The 22,840-nt window shown below is 53.3% G+C and overlaps 2 protein-coding genes across 4 annotated transcripts in view; one reads left to right on the top strand and one right to left on the bottom strand.

Annotated features, from left to right (window-relative positions):
• Positions 1–22,840, bottom strand: part of LOC120916179 (RAP1 GTPase activating protein) — a 145,816-nt gene that overhangs the window by 59,622 nt on the left and 63,354 nt on the right. For 2 of the 3 annotated variants that reach the window (XM_040327011.1, XM_040327012.1), the window contains one exon: positions 9,696–9,786. Coding sequence is in view for 1 of the 3 variants with exons in the window: in XM_040327010.1 (XP_040182944.1) it covers positions 299–376 (78 nt within the window). In the remaining 2 variants the exon portion in view is untranslated. Of the gene's footprint in view, positions 1–298; positions 472–9,695; positions 9,787–22,840 lie in introns of those variants that run through there. The other variant, XM_040327010.1, reaches the window with a different exon arrangement.
• LOC120916140 (extensin-like) lies at positions 12,735–13,499 on the top strand. Its single transcript, XM_040326957.1, has one exon. It carries the CDS (start codon positions 12,735–12,737, stop codon positions 13,497–13,499), a length of 765 nt encoding a protein of 254 aa, XP_040182891.1.

Below are 22,840 nucleotides of genomic sequence, written 5' to 3'. Positions count from 1 at the left end.
TGTGGCACAAAGTACAGGATGCCTCCCGCAGAGCTGACGCTTTCTAACGAAGGCGCGGGGACGCGGCGCCCTCGCCGGTGACAGGTACGCTGCAGCTTTAACGGTGAAAGCGAATGAAAGCGTCGCGATGACGAGGGACGTTATTCAGGATTTCCAGGCGGTGGGACCGGTGACCGTTCCCTTGGCTGCTGCTGAGTAATAGTAACGTCCTCTGGAAAATCTGGCGCAGCGGCGGCGACCGCGTCAGAATAAAACATCCCAGCGACAAAACGCAACAAACAGAGAAGATGGTACTCACACAATACGCCTCCAAGGAATCCGAGGGGTCGTCCGCCACCACCTCCCGGCAGGGTGTGTACCCGTCCACGCCGGACATTTCACCGTCCCGCCTCGCCGGAGCGTCCCAAAACTTGGCGAAGAAGTGATGCCTGGCGATGTCCCTGCGAGGCTCCGGCTGCCTCTCATACCTTCACATGTGTGCTGAATGGGCGGAGAGCCAGCCAGAAGACGGCAGCTGCCAAGGAGGCAGGTACAGGGACCCGGGGCCCCCGGGGCTGTGTGCACAGCGAGGAGGAACCGAGGAGCAGCTGTTCCTGGAGTGACAGTGAGGGGAGGAGGGGACGTCGCCGCCACGACACAGAGACCCACGTGTGCCCAAGAGCTGACAATCTAATCCTCGTCTCCTGGTCACCGGCTCTGACAGCTGTATGGTGAGCGGAGCGAGGAGGAGAATTCTATTATGGAAAGAAAATGGTTCGTCTTTTCCCCGGAGAGCGTCCTCAGGACGGCCCCTTCTGCTCTTCTGCGACTTCTTATGGGTTTTCTTACTTTTTATTCTTCTTTCTTTTTGTCTTGTCACTTTAACAAAGTGTCATGTTTAAAAAACGACAAAAGAATAAAAAAAGAAATAAAGAAATAAAAAAAAAAGAAAGAGGAGAACCAGGAAAATACATTTATATTTCTACACTCCCAGCATGGGGGGGGGAGAACATTTTGTAGGGCAATTTGGTGCCTTTTAATCACAATCATTTTCAGGAGCCAAAATCACCACAATTTCTGCTGTCAGTCCCCAGTCAGCCTCCATGGCTATGGTCCCCCACCAACCTTCCAGTCAGCCTCCGTGGCTACCCCCCTCCACCAATCCCCCCCAGTCCTCCATGGGGGCTTACTGGGGGGTTGATGGCGGACGATAGCTATGGGAGCTGACTTGGGATTGGTGGAGGGAGGATAGCCAGAAGTCTGGTCAGCAGCTGATTTGGGGCTAGGGGTCGGCACACCTGTCCAGGATGTCACTCAGGGGCTGGCGGTGACAATGACATCAGATATGACCCCCCGACACAGAGAAGAGACAGATGCTGAGCCAACACGAGACACCCAGGGGCCCGAAACCGCAAAGAATTCCGTGAGAGAATCTGGAAATCCGGAGCCAAAAGTTTAATAACTGGAGATTACCAGACCCGGGAGATCAATAGATGATACCAGACCCGGGAGATCAATAGATGATACCAGACCCGGGAGATCAATAGATGATACCAGACCCGGGAGATCAATAGTCAATGATACCAGACCCGGGAGATCAATAGTCAATGATACCAGACCCGGGAGATCAATAGTCAATGATACCAGACCCGGGAGATCAATAGATGATACCAGACCCAGGAGATCAATAGATGATACCAGACCCGGGAGATCAATAGATGATACCAGACCCGGGAGATCAATAGATGATACCAGACCCGGGAGATCAATAGATGATACCAGACCCGGGAGATCAATAGATGATACCAGACCCGGGAGATCAATAGTCAATGATACCAGACCCGGGAGATCAATAGATGATACCAGACCCGGGAGATCAATAGATGATACCAGACCCGGGAGATCAATAGTCAATGATACCAGACCCGGGAGATCAATAGATGATACCAGACCCAGGAGATCAATAGATGATACCAGACCCGGGAGATCAATAGATGATACCAGACCCGGGAGATCAATATTCAATGATACCAGACCCGGGAAATCAATAGATGATACCAGACCCGGCAGATCAATAGATGATACCAGACCCGGGAGATCAATATTCAATGATACCAGACCCGGGAAATCAATAGATGATACCAGACCCGGGAGATCAATAGATGATACCAGACCCGGGAGATCAATAGATGATACCAGACCCGGGAGATCAATAGATGATACCAGACCCGGGAGATCAATAGATAATACCAGACCCGGGAGATCAATATTCAATGATACCAGACCCGGCAGATCAATAGATGATACCAGACCCGGGAGATCAATAGATGATACCAGACCCGGGAGATCAATAGATGATACCAGACCCGGGAGATCAATAGTCAATGATACCAGACCCGGGAGATCAATAGATGATACCAGATTGGGGAGATCAATAGATGATAACAGACCCGGGAGATCAATATTCATTGATCACTGAACTCGGTAGATCGATAGTCAATAATATCCGGACTCGGAAGATTACCAGATTGATACATGGATGATCAATGATTACCAGATTGATACATGGATGATCGATGATTACCAGATTGATACATGGATGATCGATGATTACCAGATTGATACATGGATGATCAATGATTACCAGATTGATACATGGATGATCAATGATTACCAGATTGATACATGGATGATCGATGATTACCAGATTGATACATGGATGATCGATGATTACCAGATTGATACATGGATGATCGATGATTACCAGATTGATACATGGATGATCGATGATTACCAGATTGATACATGGATGCCCACAATGATTACCAGATTGATACATGGATGATCGATGATTACCAGATTGATACATGGATGATCGATGATTACCAGATTGATACATGGATGATCGATGATTACCAGATTGATACATGGATGATCGATGATTACCAGATTGATACATGGATGATCGATGATTACCAGATTGATACATGGATGATCGATGATTACCAGATTGATACATGGATGATCGATGATTACCAGATTGATACATGGATGATCGATGATTACCAGATTGATACATGGATGATCGATGATTACCAGATTGATACATGGATGATCGATGATTACCAGATTGATACATGGATGATCGATGATTACCAGATTGATACATGGATGATCGATGATTACCAGATTGATACATGGATGATCGATGATTACCAGATCGATACATGGATGATCGATGATTACCAGACTGGGAGATTGATAATCAATGGTTACTAGACCTGGAAGATTAATAGTTAATTGTTTAGGGATTTGGGAGATCGATATTCATTGATTGCCGGATTTGGGAGATCGATATTCATTGATTACCAGATTTGGGAGATCGATATTCATTGATTACCAGATTTGGGAGATCGCTATTCATTGATTACCGGATTTGGAGGATTGATATGTCAGTGATTTTGGGAGATCGATCGTCAATGATTGAATGAAGAATTTGGACGTTTTACAAATCTCCCGCAGAGCTCCGGGTGGCTCCCCGCCCCCTTCCATGGTTCATCTTGAGCGCTGACTGCACTGCCTGTGGGAAGCGGCTGGTCCTCGGATCACATTCCCTGCCTTTATTTATTTACCATCTCTGGATCAGGTGTCCTCCCCTCCCCCCCTGCAGTTTCCACGGCGCTATTGTGTGCGGAGAAGGTCGGGTGGAGTCCGGGAAATAAACAGAGAATCCCGCCGGCACACCGCTGGAGGAGACACCTACCCGCAGGGCACCCGGAGGTGGGGGACCCTTCCAGATACTCGCCGGCGCTCTTCTGCTGCATGAAAAATAACGACAACGAACCGGGTCCCAAACCCACTCAGCCAGCCAATCACAGAGCACCACCATGCATGATACTGGCCTTCCTGTCCCTGCGACACCCATAACGAAAAGGAGGGATGTGGTTGTCACCGGGGACAGGAAGGCACATTGTCAGTACAGGGTGGAATGGGGAGAACAATAACGCGTTTCGGGTTCTGTGTCCCCGGTGGAGAGATTTCCTGTCCTGACAGGAAGTGAAGGGAAATTTCCCCCATAAATCGGCCCGAGGCCCAGTGGCGGCTGGTGCTCAAAATGTTTTGGAGGGGCGCAAACAAAAAAAAAAAAACCTCAAAACGCAGCCACTTCAATTGCCGCCAGTGTGCCCATCAAATGCCGCCAGTGTGCCCATCAAATTCTGCCAGTGTGCCCATCAATTGCCGCCAGTTTTCCCCATCAAATGCCGCCAGTGTGCCCATCAATTGCCGCCAGTGTGCCCATCAATTGCCGCCAGTGTGCCCATCAAATGCCGCCAGTGTGCCCATCAAATGCCGCCAGTGTGCCCATCAAATGCCGCCAGTGTGCCCATCAATTGCCACCAGTTTTCCCCATCAAATGCCGCCAGTGTGCCCATCAATTGCCACCAGTGTGCCCATCAAATGCCGCCAGTTTTCCCCATCAATTGCCGCCAGTTTTCCCCATCAAATGCCGCCAGTTTGTCCATCAATTGTCGCCAGTGTGCTGCCAGTTTTCCCCATCAAATGCGGCCAGTGTGTGGAGGGGAGATGCTCTGTAGTGTGTGGAGGGGAGATGCTCTGTAGTGTGTGGAGGGGAGATGCTCTGTATTGTGGGGAGGCTGCAGAGGAAAACGCGGCACATTATCAGACTGATCTGATAACAGAGGAAATGATGTGTGAAGGTGAACGGTGCCGACAGAAGCTGCCAACCACGGAGACGAGTTCACAGAGGACGGCGCTTAAACATCATTGGCAGGGCAGAAAAATTCTGTTGCAGCGCTCAGAGTCTTTACTGATTTACACACCATGCCACTACCACCGCTGACCACCCCGAGACCTCCAAACCGTACCACCACTGACCACCCCGAGACCTCCAAACCGTACCACCACTGACCACCCCGAGACCTCCAAACCGTACCACCACTGACCACCCCTAGACCTCCAAACCGTACCACCACTGACCACCCCGAGACCTCCAAACCGTACCACCACTGACCACCCCTAGACCTCCAAACCGTACCACCACTGACCACCCCAAGACCTCCAAACCATACCACCCCAAGACCTCCAAACCGTACCACCACTGACCACCCCTAGACCTCCAAACCGTACCACCACTGACCACCCCTAGACCTCCAAACCGTACCACCACTGACCACCCCAAGACCTCCAAACCGTTCCACCACCGACCACCCCTAGACCTCCAAACCGTACCACCACTGACCACCCCTAGACCTCCAAACCGTACCACCACTGGCCACCCCTAGACCTCCAAACCATACCACCACTGACCACCCCTAGACCTCCAAACCGTACCACCACTGACCACCCCTAGACCTCCAAACCGTACCACCACTGACCACCCCAAGACCTCCAAACCGTACCACCACTGACCACCCCTAGACCTCCAAACCGTACCACCACTGACCACCCCTAGACCTCCAAACCGTACCACCACTGACCACCTCCTGACCTCCAAACCATACCACCACTGACCACCCCTAAAACCTCCAAACCACCACTGACCACCCCTAGACCTCCAAAGCGTACCACCACTGACATCATACCACTGACCACCCCTAGACCTCCAAACCGTACCACCACTGACCACCTACTGACATCATACCACTGACCACCTCCTGACCTCCACATCATACCACCACTGACTACCCCTAGACCTCCAAACCGTACCACCACTGACTACCCCTAGACCTCCAAACCGTACCACCACTGACCACCCCTAGACCTCCAAACCGTACCACCACTGACCACCTACTGACATCATACCACTGACCACCTCCTGACCTCCACATCATACCACCACTGACCACCCCTAGACCTCCAAACCGTACCACCACTGACCACCCCTAGACCTCCAAACCGTACCACCTACTGACATCATACCACCACTGACCATCTCCTGACATCATACCACTGACCATCTCCTGGCCTCCACATCATACCACCACTCACCATCTCCTGACCTCCACATCATACCACCACTGACTACATACTGACATCATACCACCACTGACCATCTCCTGACCTCCAAACCGTACCACCACTGACCACCCCTAGACCTCCAAACCGTACCACCACTGACCACCTACTGACATCATACCACTGACCACCTCCTGACCTCCACATCATACCACCACTGACCACCCCTAGACCTCCAAACCACCACTGACCACCCCTAGACCTCCAAACCGTACCACCACTGACCACCCCTAGACCTCCAAACCTTACCACCACTGACCACCTACTGACATCATACCACTGAACACCTCCTGACCTCCACATCATACCACCACTGACCACCCCTAGACCTCCAAACCGTACCACCACTGACATCATACCACCACTGACCACCTCCTGACCTCCACATCATACCACCACTGACCACCCCAAGACCTCCAAACCGTACCACCACTGACCACCCCTAGACCTCCAAACCGTACCACCACTGACCACCTACTGACATCATACCACTGACCACCTCCTGACCTCCACATCATACCACCACTGACCACCCCTAGACCTCCAAACCGTACCACCACTGACCACCTACTGACATCATACCACTGATCACCTCCTGACCTCCACATCATACCACCACTGACTACATACTGACCTCCACATCATACCACCACTGACCATCTCCTGACCTCCACATCATACCACCGCTGACTATCTGGTCACACCATGCCACTACCACCATTGACCACCTCCTGACCTCCACACCATATCACCACTGGCCACCCTTCTGACATCAACACCGTACAACCACTAAATATCTCCTGACCTCCACAACACACCACCACTGGACACCTACTAACCTCAACATCATACCACCACTGACCATCTCCACACCATGGAGATGTGTGGAGATCTTGTCCTCCCCACCTTTTCACCACTGGCCTCTTTGTGACCTCCACACTATGTCCTCACTGACTTCAACAATACACCAACACTGGACACCTGACCTCCAACTATCCATCTTTTGACCTTTACACTGTGCCAACACTGCCCAACTGACTTTCACAACGTACTACTGCAGACCACCTGACTTCCACGGACTTTCTGCTGACCCTCACAGCCTGTCACCACCCCTCACCACACCCTGCCACCACTGACCTCCTGGCCTCTCATTCTGGGCCCCAATACACAAGATGGAGGTTTCTACACTCCCAGCGATTGGTGGAGGAAACTGATATCTTTTTCTTCCATGACGGCTCCAACAGGTTCTTCCATTCATAAAATCCCTCCTCTGCTCTCTGAAGGCTCCTATTTCTAGACAGATTCCACCAATTCATGAGAGATCTTCTGCCATGTTTTTGGTGGATCCTGGGAAGACGGTTTTCTTCCAGGTGACACCACTGTTCGGCCATGTTCGGCCAGTCCCGGCCTTGCCAGTCCTTTCCTCCAGGATAGGTGGAGATGTTCTGCCATGTTTTTGGTGGATCCAGGGAAGACGGTTTTCTTCCAGGTAACACCACTGTTCGGCCATTTTCGGCCAGTCCCGGCCTTGCCAGTTCTTTCCTCCAGGATAGGTGGAGATGTTCTGCCATGTTTTTGGTGGATCCAGGGAAGACGGTTCTCTTCCAGGTGACATCACTGTTCGGCCATTTTCGGCCAGTGCTGGCCTTGCCAGTCCTTTCCTCCAGGATAGGTGGAGATGTTCTGCCATGTTTTTGGTGGATCCAGGGAAGATGGTTTTCTTCCAGGTGACACCACTGTTCGGCCATTTTTGACCAGTGCCGGCCTTGCCAGTCCTTTCCTCCAGGATAGGTGGAGATGTTCTGCCATGTTTTTGGTGGATCCTGGGAAGACGGTTTTCTTCCAGTTGACACCACTGTTCGGCCATTTTTGGCCAGTCCCGGCTTTGCCAGTCCTTTCCTCCAGTATAGGTGGAGATGTTCTGCCATGTTTTTGGTGGATCCTGGGAAGACGGTTTTCTTCCAGGTGACACCACTGTTCGGATATTTTCGGCCAGTCCCGGCCTTGTCAGTCCTTTCCTCCAGGATAGGTGGAGATGAAAGCCGATGAGATCCAACAGTGCGGCAAAAGGACAAAACTAATCTTCCGATTCTGTTGCCAGGGATGGGGTGGAATTCCCATCTGTAGAAGACCCGATGGAGACCGGGTTCTGCACAATACTCCTCCCCCATCCATCGCGTCCCAGCGCTGAGGTTATACTGGACCTTTGTTGGGTCTTTCATGCCACCGGTGGCACAATACTCCTCCCCAATCCATCGCGTCCCATCGCTGAGGTTATACTGGACCTTTGTTGGGTCTTTCATGCCACCGGTGGCACAATACTCCTCCCCCATCCATCGCGTCCCAGCGCTGAGGTTATACTGGACCTTTGTTGGGTCTTTCATGCCACCGGTGGCACAATACTCCTCCCCAATCCATCGCGTCCCAGCGCTGAGGTTATACTGGACCTTTGTTGGGTCTTTCATGCCACCGGTGGCACAATGCTCACCACCATAACAGACAGGCCCAAGTCATAGCTGTGAGGTCTCTTAGCCAACCAGGGAGGGCAATGGGGCAAAACCTCAATTATTGGTACACCCCACTCAGATCCGTACACCCTGCCTCCTGATTGGCTGCAATGTCCTTTGTCTGGTTACTCTGGATGCCGGCTAGAATGTGAGCCAGTGAAATCACAGTCTGTGTGTTCCCTGGTCTGGGCTCCACCCCCTCTCACCTATCATTAAAGGATGAACCCCATTGGCTACTAGGGCAATACAGAAAGTTTCTATTTCAGGCACAGGGGAGTCTCACACAACAACCAATCAGAAACCAAAGCATGGCGTGAAATAGAAACTGTCTGTTCTGCTGCAAGTTTTCCTGTGATAGGTGGAACCTCCTGGTCTCTGTAGGATATGGAGGGAAGTGTAATAAAGAGAACCGGTCATGACTGCCGTGCTGCCTGGGAAGGCTTTCTTTCTTCTCCCGGCTCCTGAGAATGCACAACGGCATCAGATCTCCAACCTGAGGCTGCCAGGCACACTCAGGAGCTGGGAGACTTCAGCCGACCTTCTCAGCAGGCCAAGAAAATCTACACCAATCAACAAATTTAGCCAACTTCAAGAAAAACTGCTCCTGATTGGCTAAAACTGGTAATTACCTGCCCCTCCCACAGGGAGCAAAACCAATACCGTCACACCCTGACCCGAGATTTCTATCCAATAAAAATCTGCTTCCAGATAAAATGTCCTAGAAGAGAAATGAACAGATTTTTGTTCTGCTTTGGATAGAATAAGGGGGTGTTAGAACCCCTGTCAGGTGTCCACTGGGGAGATTTCCCTCCACTTCCTGTCCCAAAGTCAGGAAGTGAGAGAAAATCCCTCTGAAGACAAGGGAATCCCTGTACTAGTGTCCCCATTGGAAGATTTCCCCTCTCTTTCTTTCACTCTGGGTGGAAGGGGTCACCGGGACACATAGAGAGGGTGAATCTCCCCAACGGGGACACAACAATAAAAAACCCGACAGGGGGTCCAATCCCTTCCCCACTCCATCCAACACTATATATTAGTTACATTGTAATACATTGTTAATCTCTCCATGCGAAGCGACATGCAGGAAGCCAGGCGCGGTGCGTTATCGGCATGCAAAGCGTTGGCAAGCGAAGCGGGGGAGGGGCGCCATGCAGGGGGCGGGGTAGATCTTACCTTAAATCGTGGCGCACTTTCGAGGGGGGTGGAGTTAGCTCGGGATAGTTCTACAGTGTATGATGGGAGCTGGCTCTGTCCGTCATACCGCCTGGAAGTTAAAAGGAGAACGGTTTGTGAAGTGACCAATAAGGGGAGCGCGGTGATGTCATAGCCCCGCCCACACAGATCTCTATAGAAAGCCGATCGCCATCATGAAGGATTTCGGTGTTCTCATTACACAAAAATGAAACCTAAGAAATCGATTCAATCCTCTCCCCCCCCCCCCCAGCCTCTGTACAAGTATGCTGACCCCTGGGATCGGTCACAGTGATCACATGGTACAGACGGGCCAATCACAGCTAACCACAATAGTAAACACTGAATGTATCCGTTCCATTCAGTAAAAATGGCTGCTTATAATAAGAGGGAAATTCACTGGTGAAAAGCAAACAAAAAATAAATACAAATTCATTGTAAAAAATAAAACAAAATAAAAACGTTATTTTTTTACACACGGTCACCAGTCACCATCACACCCGTTATATGATGACGCTGCACCGGTGACAGGATGTGAAAAAAAAAAATTTGTGGAAAGAAACAAATTTGTTATAATTTCTTAATTTTACCAAAATTTCCAATTGTGACAAAAAATGACAACTTCAAAAAACTTGTCGTGCCTCTTACTAAATACCTTGGACTGTCCTTTCCAAAAAGGGGTGAATGGGGGGTATTTGTACTGGGGGGGGGGGGGTGATTTGGGGAGTATTTGTACTGGAAAGTATTTGTACTGTGGGTGATTTGGGGGGTATTTGTACTGGAAAGTATTTGTACTGTGGGTGATTTGGGGGGTATTTGTACTGGGGGGTGATTGGGGGTTATTTGTACTGGGGGGTGACTGGGGGTGATTTGTACTGGGGGGTGATTGGGGGGTATTTGTACTGGGAAGTATTTGTACTGAGGGTGATTTGGGGTTATTTGTACTGGGGTGATTGAGGGGTATTTGTACTGGGGGGTGATTTGTACTGGGGGGTGATTGGGGGGTATTTGTACTGGGGGGTATTTGGGGGGTATTTGTACTGGGGGTGATTTGGGGTTATTTGTACTGGGGTGATTGGGGGGTATTTGTACTGGGGGGTGATTTGGGGGGTATTTGTACTGGAGGGTTAATTGGGGAGTATTTGTTCAGGGTGGGGGGTGATTTGGGGGTATTTGTACTGGGGGGGGGGGTGATTGGGGGGTATTTGTACTGGGGGGTGATTTGGGGGGAATTTGTACTGGAGGGTTAATTGGGGAGTATTTGTTCAGGGTGGGGGGTGATTTGGGGGTATTTGTACTGGGGGGGGGTGATTGGGGGGTATTTGTACTGGGGGGGTGATTTGGGGGGTATTTGTACTGGGGGGGGGTGATTTGGGGGTATTTGTACTGGGGGGGGGGGGTGATTTGGGGGGTATTTGTACTGGGGGGGGGGTGATTTGGGGGTATTTGTACTGGGGGGGATTTGGGGGTATTTGTACTGGGGGGGGTATTTGTACTGGGGGGGTGATTTGGGGGTATTTGTACAGGGGGGGGTATTTGTACTGGGGGGGGTGATTTGGGGGTATTTGTACTGGGGGTGATTTGTACTGTCCTGGCGTTTTTGGGTCGCATGAAAGGAGGGGCCCCTCATCCCCCCCCCTCACCGCGAGGAGGCGGAGTGAACGGAAACGCCAAAGAACTGGCCAACAAAACGCAACGCAGGTCAGACGCAGAAATGTCACCACTGAAGGAACACGAGGCATGTGAGGGGTTAATTGGTGTCACACCTGGATGGGGGCGGGTCACAGCTGGATGGGGGCGGGTCACACCTGCAGGATATCCACATCCTGTTGTATATTTCTACTGATACATTGTAACTGCTGGGGGGGGAGGGGCCTCCTGAGATCATCCCTGGGGAAGGAAATAATCATTTCTTTATATTTCAGTGTGGGATCCTCCTGGACTTCACTGGCTGCATGCTGCTTCCCCCTCCCCCTGCACAGTAATGGCGTCCTCCATATCCCCCCCCCCTCTTCCCGGATTCTCATATCTAATGCAAATAAAAGCCGACATGCAAAGCAAGCAGTGCCAACGCCCTCACAAACTCTGCGCCGGGCACAGCGACCAGGAAGAGCCGCCCCCCCCTCCCCCATCCAAATATAATAGGAGGGTCAGGTGACAGACATTTCCCAGAATGCTGGACAACTTCCCTACCCCCCCCCCAGTCCTCCGTCCGCCCGGATCCGGAACATTTCCCCGCCTCCCCCTCCCCCTCACCCACACGACGACGACGACTTTATTCAAAACCCAATTCCATTCCGTGTCTTATTTTATACCCTCTGATATCACCGGGTCTCTGTGCTTCTCTATGCAATGCAGGCAGATCATGGCTGGTGGGAGGGGCCAGAAGGGGGCTGTACACCTGTGCAAGACTGAAGGGGAGGAGCCAATACACCAGTGCAAGACTGAAGGGGAGGAGCCGATACACCAGTGCAAGAATGAAGGGGAGGAGCCGATACACCTGTGCAAGAATGAAGGGGAGGAGCCGATACACTTGTGTAAGACTGAAGGGGAGGAGCCGATACACCTGTGCAAGACTGAAGGGGAGGAGCCGATACACCTGTGCAAGACTGAAGGGGAGGAGCCAATACACAAGTACAAGAATGAAGGGGAGGAGCCAATACACAAGTACAAGACTGAAGGGGAGGAGCCGATACACCAGTGCAAGACTGAAGGGGAGGAGCCGATACACCTGTGCAAGACTGAAGGGGAGGAGCCGATACACCAGTGCAAGACTGAAGGGGAGGAGCCAATACACATGTGCAAGACTGAAGGGGAGGAGCCGATACACCAGTGCAAGAATGAAGGGGAGGAGCCGATACACAAGTACAAGAATGAAGGGGAGGAGCCGATACACAAGTACAAAAATTAAGGGGAGGAGCCGATACACCTGTGCAAGACTGAAGGGGAGGAGCCGATACACCTGTGCAAGACTGAAGCCACCCAACTAACCAATCAGCCAACAATCAACCAGCCAGCCAGATGACAAGTCAGCCAACCAACCAACAAACCACCCAACCAACCAGACAGACAGCCAGCCAGCCAACCAGCCAACCACCCAACCAGCCACCCAGCCACCCAACCACCCAACCAGCCAACCACCCAACCAACCACCCACCCAACCAACCAGCCACCCAACCAACCAGCCAGCCACCCAACCAACCAGCCAACCAACCACCCACCCAACCAACCAGCCAACCACCCACCCACCCAACCAACCAGCCAGCCATAAAAACCATCCAGCCACCCAACCAACCAGCCACCCACCCAACCAGCCACCCAACCAGCCAACCACCCACCCACCCAACCAACCAGCCAGCCAGCCAACCACCCACCCAACCAACCAGCCAGCCATATAACCCAACCAACCACCCACACACCCACCCAACCAACCACCCAACCAACCAACCAGCTAGCCAGCCAACCAACCAACCAGCCAGTCACCCACCCACCGACCCAACCAGCCAGTCACCCACCCACCCAACCAACCAACCAACCAGCCATAAAAACCATCCAGCCACCCAACCAACCAGCCAGCCACCCAAACAACCAATTAGCCAGCCACCCAACCAACCAACCAACCAGCCAGCCACCCAAACAACCAATCAGCCAGCCACCCAAACAACCAATCAGCCAGCCAGCCAACCACCCAACCAACCATCCCAGACACCCACCCACCCAGTCAGCCAGTCACCCAACCAACCATCCCAGCCACCCACCCAACCAACCAGCCACCCAACCAGCTAGCCACCCAACCAACCAACCAGGCAGCCACCCAACCAACCATCCCAGCCACCCACCCAACCAACCAGCCAGCCACCCAACCAACCAGGCAGCCACCCAATCAACCAGACAGATGACAAGTCAGCCAACCAACCAACAAACCACCCAACCAACCAGACAGACAGCCAGCCAGCCAACCAGCCAAAAAAAGCTTCCAGCCACCCAAACAACCATCTAGCCAACCAGACAGCCAGCCACTCAACCAACCAGACAGCCAACCAACCAGACTGCCAACCAACCAGACAGCCAACCAACCAGACTGCCAACCAACCAGACTGCCAACCAACCAGACTGCCAACCAACCAGACTGCCAACCAACCAGACTGCCAACCAACCAGACAGCCAACCAGACTGCCAACCAACCAGAATGCCAACCAGACAGACAGCCAGAGACGATGAGGGGAGAGGATTTCACAAATACCGGACTGGTGACCCCCCAATAGGGAGGAAACTTTTCCCCGGAAGGGAGTTTAGTAATAAGACACAGGGCCACTCATTATAATGAGAAGAAAAGAGATTTAACCTTAAACTATGTAGAGGGTTCTTTACTGTAAGGCCCCGTACACACGACCGGATCTATCCGCTGGGATTTATCCGCGGATCAGTTCCAGCAGATAGATCCGGTCGTCTGTACGTCCGAGCAATTCCCGGCGGATAAAAATCCAGCCGACGGATTCCCAGCGGATAAAAATTTCTTAGCATGCTACAAAATCTATCCGCTGGGATCCAGTCCAGCGGATTGATCCGGTCGTCTGTACAGACTCACCGGATCAGTCCGTCCGCTCCCATCCCTCGCATGCATCGTAATGATTCGACGCATGCGTGGAAGTGTTTACCTTCCAGCGTCGCACACGTCGCCGCGTCATAGTCGCGACACGTGACCGCGGATGTTTTTCGCGCGGATTTTGATCCGATGGTGTGTACAAGCCATCGGATCAAAATCCGGAGGAGGAATGTCCGCTGGAAACATCCGACGGACCGTTTCCAGCGGATAACCCCTCGTCTGTACGAGGCCTTAGAGCGGCAAGGATGTGGAATTCCCTTCCACAGGCGGTGGCCTCAGCGGGGGAGGGGCATCAATAGTTTCAATAAACTATTAGATAATCACCTGAAGGAGCCCAACATACAGAGATATACAATGTAACAGTCTCTCTTAATCTCAGCAGTCTCTTCCTGGCCCCTCAGTCTCTCTATATCTCAGCAGTCTCTCCCTGGCCCCTCAGTCTCTCTCTATATCTCAGCAGTCTCTCCCTGGCCCCTCAGTCTCTCTATATCTCAGCAGTCTCTTCCTGGCCCCTCAGACTCTCTCTATATCTCAGCAGTCTCTCCCTGGCCCCTCAGTCTCTCTATATCTCAGCAGTCTCTTCCTGGCCCCTCAGACTCTCTCTATATCTCAGCAGTCTCTCCCTGGCCCCTCAGTCTCTCTCTATATCTCAGCAGTCTCTCCCTGGCCCCTCAGTCTCTCTATATCTCAGCAGTCTCTTCCTGGCCCCGCAGACTCTCTCTATATCTCAGCAGTCTCTCCCTGGCCCCTCAGTCTCTCTCTTAATCTCAGCAGTCTCTCCCTGGCCCCTCAGTCTCTCTCTATATCTCAGCAGTCTCTCCCTGGCCCCTCAGTCTCTCTCTATATCTCAGCAGTCTCTCCCTGGCCCCTCAGTCTCTCTCTATATCTCAGCAGTCTCTTCCTGGCCCCTCAGTCTCTCTCTATATCTCAGCAGTCTCTCCCTGGCCCCTCAGTCTCTCTAAATCTCAGCAGTCTCTCCCTGGCCCCTCAGTCTCTCTCTATATCTCAGCAGTCTCTCCCTGGCCCCTCAGTCTCTCTCTATATCTCAGCAGTCTCTCCCTGGCCCGTCAGTCTCTCTCTATATCTCAGCAGTCTCTCCCTGGCCCCTCAGTCTCTCTAAATCTCAGCAGTCTCTCCCTGGCCCCTCAGTCTCTCTCTATATCTCAGCAGTCTCTCCCTGGCCCCTCAGTCTCTCTCTATATCTCAGCAGTCTCTCCCTGGCCCCTCAGTCTCTCTCTATATCTCAGCAGTCTCTCCCTGGCCCCTCAGTCTCTCTAAATCTCAGCAGTCTCTCCCTGGCCCCTCAGTCTCTCTCTATATCTCAGCAGTCTCTTCCTGGCCCCTCAGACTCTCTCTATATCTCAGCAGTCTCCCCCTGGCCCCTCAGTCTCTCTATATCTCAGCAGTCTCTTCCTGGCCCCTCAGACTCTCTCTATATCTCAGCAGTCTCTCCCTGGCCCCTCAGTCTCTCTCTATATCTCAGCAGTCTCTTCCTGGCCCCTCAGTCTCTCTCTATATCTCAGCAGTCTCTCCCTGGCCCCTCAGTCTCTCTCTATATCTCAGCAGTCTCTCCCTGCCCCTCAGTCTCTCTCTATATCTCAGCAGTCTCTCCCTGGCCCGTCAGTCTCTCTCTATATCTCAGCAGTCTCTCCCTGGCCTGTCAGTCTCTCTCTATATCTCAGCAGTCTCTCCCTGGCCCCTCAGTCTCTCTCTATATCTCAGCAGTCTCTCCCTATATCTCAGCAGTCTCTTCCTGGCCCCTCAGTCTCTCTCTATATCTCAGCAGTCTCTCCCTGCCCCTCAGTCTCTCTCTATATCTCAGCAGTCTCTCCCTGGCCTGTCAGTCTCTCTATATCTCAGCAGTCTCTTCCTGGCCCCTCAGTCTCTCTCTATATCTCAGCAGTCTCTCCCTGCCCCTCAGTCTCTCTCTATATCTCAGCAGTCTCTCCCTGCCCCTCAGTCTCTCTAAATCTCAGCAGTCTCTCCCTGCCCCTCAGTCTCTCTCTATATCTCAGCAGTCTCTCCCTGCCCCTCAGTCTCTCTATATCTCAGCAGTCTCTCCCTGGCCCCTCAGTCTCTCTCTATATCTCAGCAGTCTCTCCCTGGCCCCTCAGTCTCTCTCTATATCTCAGCAGTCTCTCCCTGGCCCCTCAGTCTCTCTCTATATCTCAGCAGTCTCTCCCTGACCTGTCAGTCTCTCTCTATATCTCAGCAGTCTCTCTCTATATCTCAGCAGTCTCTTCCTGGCCCCTCAGTCTCTCTCTATATCTCAGCAGTCTCTCCCTATATCTCAGCAGTCTCTCTCTATATCTCAGCAGTCTCTCCCTGTCCCCTCAGTCTCTCTCTATATCTCAGCAGTCTCTCCCTGGCCCCTCAGTCTCTCTCTATATCTCAGCAGTCTCTCCCTATATCTCAGCAGTCTCTCTCTATATCTCAGCAGTCTCTCCCTGTCCCCTCAGTCTCTCTCTATATCTCAGCAGTCTCTCCCTGTCCCCTCAGTCTCTCTCTTAATCTCAGCAGTCTCTCCCTGGCCTCTCAGTCTCTCTCTATATCTCAGCAGTCTCTTCCTGGCCCCTCAGTCTCTCTCTATATCTCAGCAGTCTCTCCCTGTCCCCTCAGTCTCTCTCTTAATCTCAGCAGTCTCTCCCTGGCCCCTCAGTCTCTCTCTATATCTCAGCGGTCTCTCTTCCTGGACAGACTGACATTGGAGCCTCACTCTGCCTGAATCAGGAGCGCCATCTAGTGAGCAGAACAGTAACTGCATCCAACCTCAGAGAGGAAAGGGATGGATGATGATGTGTCTGAGCCTGGGGAGGGAGATGACACCACAGTGCTCGGTGACATCACAGGGGAGGGAGATGACATCACAGTGCTCGGTGACATCACAGGGGAGGGAGATGACATCACAGTGCTCGGTGACATCACTGAGGAGGGAGATGACACCACAGTGCTCGGTGACATCACAGGGGAGGGAGATGACACCACAGTGCTCGGTGACATCACAGGGGAGGGAGATGACATCACAGTGCTCGGTGACATCACTGAGGAGGGAGATGACACCACAGTGCTCGGTGACATCACAGGGGAGGGAGATGACACCACAGTGCTCGGTGACATCACAGGGGAGGGAGATGACATCACAGTGCTCGGTGACATCACTGAGGAGGGAGATGACACCACAGTGCTCGGTGACATCACAGGGGAGGGAGATGACACCACAGTGCTCGGTGACATCACTGAGGAGGGAGATGACATCACAGTGCTCGGTGACATCACAGGGGAGGGAGATGACATCACAGTGCTCGGTGACATCACAGGGGAGGGAGATGACACCACAGTGCTCGGTGACATCACAGGGGAGGGAGGTGACACCACAGTGCTCGGTGACATCACTGGGGAGGGAGATGACACCACAGTGCTCGGTGACATCACAGGGGAGGGAGGTGACACCACAGTGCTCGGTGACATCACTTGGGAGGGAGATGACACCACAGTGCTCGGTGACATCACTGAGGAGGGAGATGACACCACAGTGCTCGGTGACATCACTGAGGAGGGAGATGACACCACAGTGCTCGGTGACATCACAGGGGAGGGAGATGACACCACAGTGCTCGGTGACATCACAGGGGAGGGAGATGACACCACAGTGCTCGGTGACATCACAGGGGAGAGAGATGACACCACAGTGCTTGGTGACATCACTGAGGAGGGAGATGACATCACAGTGCTCGGTGACATCACAGGGGAGGGAGATGACACCACAGTGCTCGGTGACATCACAGGGGAGAGAGATGACACCACAGTGCTCGGTGACATCACAGGGGAGGGAGGTGACACCACAGTGCTCGGTGACATCACTGAGGAGGGAGATGACACCACAGTGCTCGGTGACATCACAGGGGAGGGAGATGACACCACAGTGCTCGGTGACATCACAGGGGAGAGAGATGACACCACAGTGCTTGGTGACATCACTGAGGAGGGAGATGACACCACAGTGCTCGGTGACATCACAGGGGAGGGAGGTGACACCACAGTGCTCGGTGACATCACTGAGGAGGGAGATGACACCACAGTGCTCGGTGACATCACAGGGGAGGGAGATGACACCACAGTGCTCGGTGACATCACTGAGGAGGGAGATGACACCACAGTGCTCGGTGACATCACAGGGGAGGGAGGTGACACCACAGTGCTTGGTGACATCACTGAGGAGGGAGATGACACCACAGTGCTCGGTGACATCACTGAGGAGGGAGATGACACCACAGTGCTCGGTGACATCACTGAGGAGGGAGAGGACACCACAGTGCTCGGTGACATCACTGAGGAGGGAGATGACACCACAGTGCTCGGTGACATCACTGGGGAGGGAGATGACACCACAGTGCTCGGTGACATCACTGAGGAGGGAGATGACACCACAGTGCTCGGTGACATCACAGGGGAGGGAGATGACACCACAGTGCTCGGTGACATCACTGGGGAGGGAGATGACACCACAGTGCTTGGTGACATCACTGGGGAGGGAGATGACACCACAGTGCTCGGTGACATCACTGAGGAGGGAGATGACACCACAGTGCTCGGTGACATCACAGGGGAGGGAGATGACACCACAGTGCTCGGTGACATCACTGAGGAGGGAGATGACACCACAGTGCTTGGTGACATCACTGGGGAGGGAGATGACACCACAGTGCTTGGTGACATCACTGAGGAGGGAGATGACACCACAGTGCTCGGTGACATCACAGGGGAGGGAGATGACACCACAGTGCTCGGTGACATCACTGAGGAGGGAGATGACACCACAGTGCTCGGTGACATCACTGGGGAGGGAGATGACACCACAGTGCTCGGTGACATCACAGGGGAGGGAGATGACACCACAGTGCTCGGTGACATCACTGAGGAGGGAGATGACACCACAGTGCTCGGTGACATCACTGAGGAGGGAGATGACACCACAGTGCTCGGTGACATCACTGGGGAGGGAGATGACACCACAGTGCTCAGTGACATCACTGAGAAGGGAGATGACACCACAGTGCTCGGTGACATCACAGGGGAGGGAGATGACACCACAGTGCTCTGTGACATCACTTGGGAGGGAGATGACACCACAGTGCTCGGTGACATCACAGGGGAGGGAGATGACACCACAGTGCTCGGTGACATCACTGAGGAGGGAGATGACACCACAGTGCTCGGTGACATCACTGAGGAGGGAGATGACATCACAGTGCTCGGTGACATCACAGGGGAGGGAGATGACACCACAGTGCTCGGTGACATCACTTGGGAGGGAGATGACACCACAGTGCTCGGTGACATCACAGGGGAGGGAGATGACACCACAGTGCTCGGTGACATCACAGGGTAGGGAGATGACACCACAGTGCTTGGTGACATCACTGAGGAGGGAGATGACACCACAGTGCTCGGTGACATCACAGGGGAGGGAGGTGACACCACAGTGCTCGGTGACATCACTGAGGAGGGAGATGACACCACAGTGCTCGGTGACATCACAGGGGAGGGAGGTGACACCACAGTGCTCGGTGACATCACTGGGGAGGGAGATGACACCACAGTGCTTGGTGACATCACTTGGGAGGGAGGTGACACCACAGTGCTCGGTGACATCACTGAGGAGGGAGATGACACCACAGTGCTCGGTGACATCACAGGGTAGGGAGATGACACCACAGTGCTCGGTGACATCACTGAGGAGGGAGATGACACCACAGTGCTCGGTGACATCACAGGGGAGGGAGGTGACACCACAGTGCTCGGTGACATCACTGAGGGAGGGAGATGACACCACAGTGCTCGGTGACATCACTGAGGGAGGGAGATGACACCACAGTGCTCGGTGACATCACAGAGGAGGGAGATGACACCACAGTGCTCGGTGACATCACAGGGGAGGGAGATGACACCACAGTGCTCGGTGACATCACAGAGGAGGGAGATGACACCACAGTGCTCGGTGACATCACTGGGGAGGGAGATGACACCACAGTGCTTGGTGACATCACTTGGGAGGGAGGTGACACCACAGTGCTCGGTGACATCACTGAGGAGGGAGATGACACCACAGTGCTCGGTGACATCACAGGGGAGGGAGATGACACCACAGTGCTCGGTGACATCACAGGGGAGGGAGATGACACCACAGTGCTTGGTGACATCACTGAGGAGGGAGATGACACCACAGTGCTCGGCGACATCACTGAGGAGGGAGAGGACACCACAGTGCTCGGTGACATCACAGAGGAGGGAGATGACACCACAGTGCTCGGTGACATCACAGGGGAGGGAGATGACACCACAGTGCTCGGTGACATCACTGGGGAGGGAAATGACACCACAGTGCTCGGTGACATCACAGGGGAGAGAGATGACACCACAGTGCTCGGTGACATCACTGAGGAGGGAGATGACACCACAGTGCTCGGTGACATCACTGAGGAGGGAGATGACACCACAGTGCTCGGTGACATCACAGGGGAGGGAGATGACACCACAGTGCTCGGTGACATCACTGAGGAGGGAGATGACACCACAGTGCTCGGTGACATCACAGGGGAGGGAGATGACACCACAGTGCTCGGTGACATCACTGGGGAGGGAGATGACATCACAGTGCTCGGTGACATCACTGGGGAGGGAGATGACACCACAGTGCTCGGTGACATCACTGAGGAGGGAGATGACACCACAGTGCTCGGTGACATCACTGAGGAGGGAGATGACACCACAGTGCTCGGTGACATCACAGGGGAGGGAGATGACACCACAGTGCTCGGTGACATCACAGGGGAGGGAGATGACACCACAGTGCTCGGTGACATCACAGGGGAGGGAGAGGACACCACAGTGCTCGGTGACATCACTGAGGAGGGAGATGACACCACAGTGCTCGGTGACATCACTGAGGAGGGAGATGACACCACAGTGCTCGGTGACATCACTGAGGAGGGAGATGACACCACAGTGCTCGGTGACATCACAGGGGAGGGAGATGACACCACAGTGCTCGGTGACATCACAGGGGAGGGAGATGACACCACAGTGCTCGGTGACATCACTGGGGAGGGAGATGACACCGCAGTGCTCGGTGACATCACAGGGGAGGGAGATGACACCACAGTGCTCGGTGACATCACTGAGGAGGGAGATGACACCACAGTGCTCGGTGACATCACAGGGGAGGGAGATGACACCACAGTGCTCGGTGACATCACTGAGGAGGGAGATGACATCACAGTGCTCGGTGACATCACAGGGGAGGGAGATGACACCACAGTGCTCGGTGACATCACTGGGGAGGGAGATGACACCACAGTGCTCGGTGACATCACAGGGGAGGGAGATGACACCACAGTGCTCGGTGACATCACTGAGGAGGGAGATGACACCACAGTGCTCGGTGACATCACTGAGGAGGGAGATGACACCACAGTGCTCGGTGACATCACAGGGGAGGGAGATGACACCACAGTGCTCGGTGACATCACTGAGGAGGGAGATGACACCACAGTGCTCGGTGACATCACAGGGGAGGGAGATGACACCGCAGTGCTCGGTGACATCACTGAGGAGGGAGGTGACACCACAGTGCTCGGTGACATCACTGAGGAGGGAGATGACACCACAGTGCTCGGTGACATCACTGAGGAGGGAGGTGACACCACAGTGCTCGGTGACATCACTGGGGAGGGAGATGACACCACAGTGCTCGGTGACATCACAGGGGAGGGAGATGACACCACAGTGCTCGGTGACATCACTGGGGAGGGAGATGACACCACAGTGCCCGGTGACATCACTGAGGAGGGAGATGACACCACAGTGCTCGGTGACATCACTGCTCTCCGGATACAAGGAAATGACCCATAATAAGGGGGTTCTGATAATGTGGGGTGCACTCACCTCCTGCTGCAGCCCAGCGCTCCGCGCCTCACCTACGTTATGATGTGGTTGTTATACTCGGCAATGTCAGAGTTTAGGCTCTGGAGGTTTCTGGTTGTTTTGCTCTCTGGGTCTCGGGGGAGGGGAGCCTGCGCTGCGGGAATTACAACAGAACAACGACTGCTTATAGGAGAAGGAAGGTGAGAGTTCCTCATATATATATATAAATACATTTCCACCATCAGCACAGAGCTCAGCCAGTAAGAGACGATCACCTCTACAAAGACAAGATCTGGTGCTTGGTGAGGTGTCCAGTGCCTGAAATCTACCGTCTTCAATACAGCAGAGCTCAGTCACCGGCCCGGCTATGATAAGAATGTATAGAGAGCACCCCTTTTCAACCAGGGCCCCCTGGGGTGCCCCTTTAGGTTTCTTCAGGGGTACCTTGGCAAAATGCCCAAAACTTGTATACAGATGGTGGTTGGAGACTGTCCATAATTTGGGGGGTGCCTCCAGACTGCCCATAATTTGGGGGGTGCCTCGAGACTGTCCATAATTTGGGGGGTGCCTCGAGACTGTCCATAATTTGGGGGGGTGC

Source organism: Rana temporaria, chromosome 10, assembly GCF_905171775.1.
Source record: "Rana temporaria chromosome 10, aRanTem1.1, whole genome shotgun sequence".
In the NCBI taxonomy this organism is placed as follows: domain Eukaryota; kingdom Metazoa; phylum Chordata; class Amphibia; order Anura; family Ranidae; genus Rana; species Rana temporaria.
The sequence above is the reverse complement of the archived record's forward strand: the minus strand, read 5'-3'. Positions and strand labels throughout refer to the sequence as shown.

Coding starts and splice junctions, on each gene's coding strand:
- LOC120916140 (XM_040326957.1), top strand. CDS start 12,735: ATGACAAGTCAGCCAACCAACCAACAAACCACCCAACCAACCAGACAG.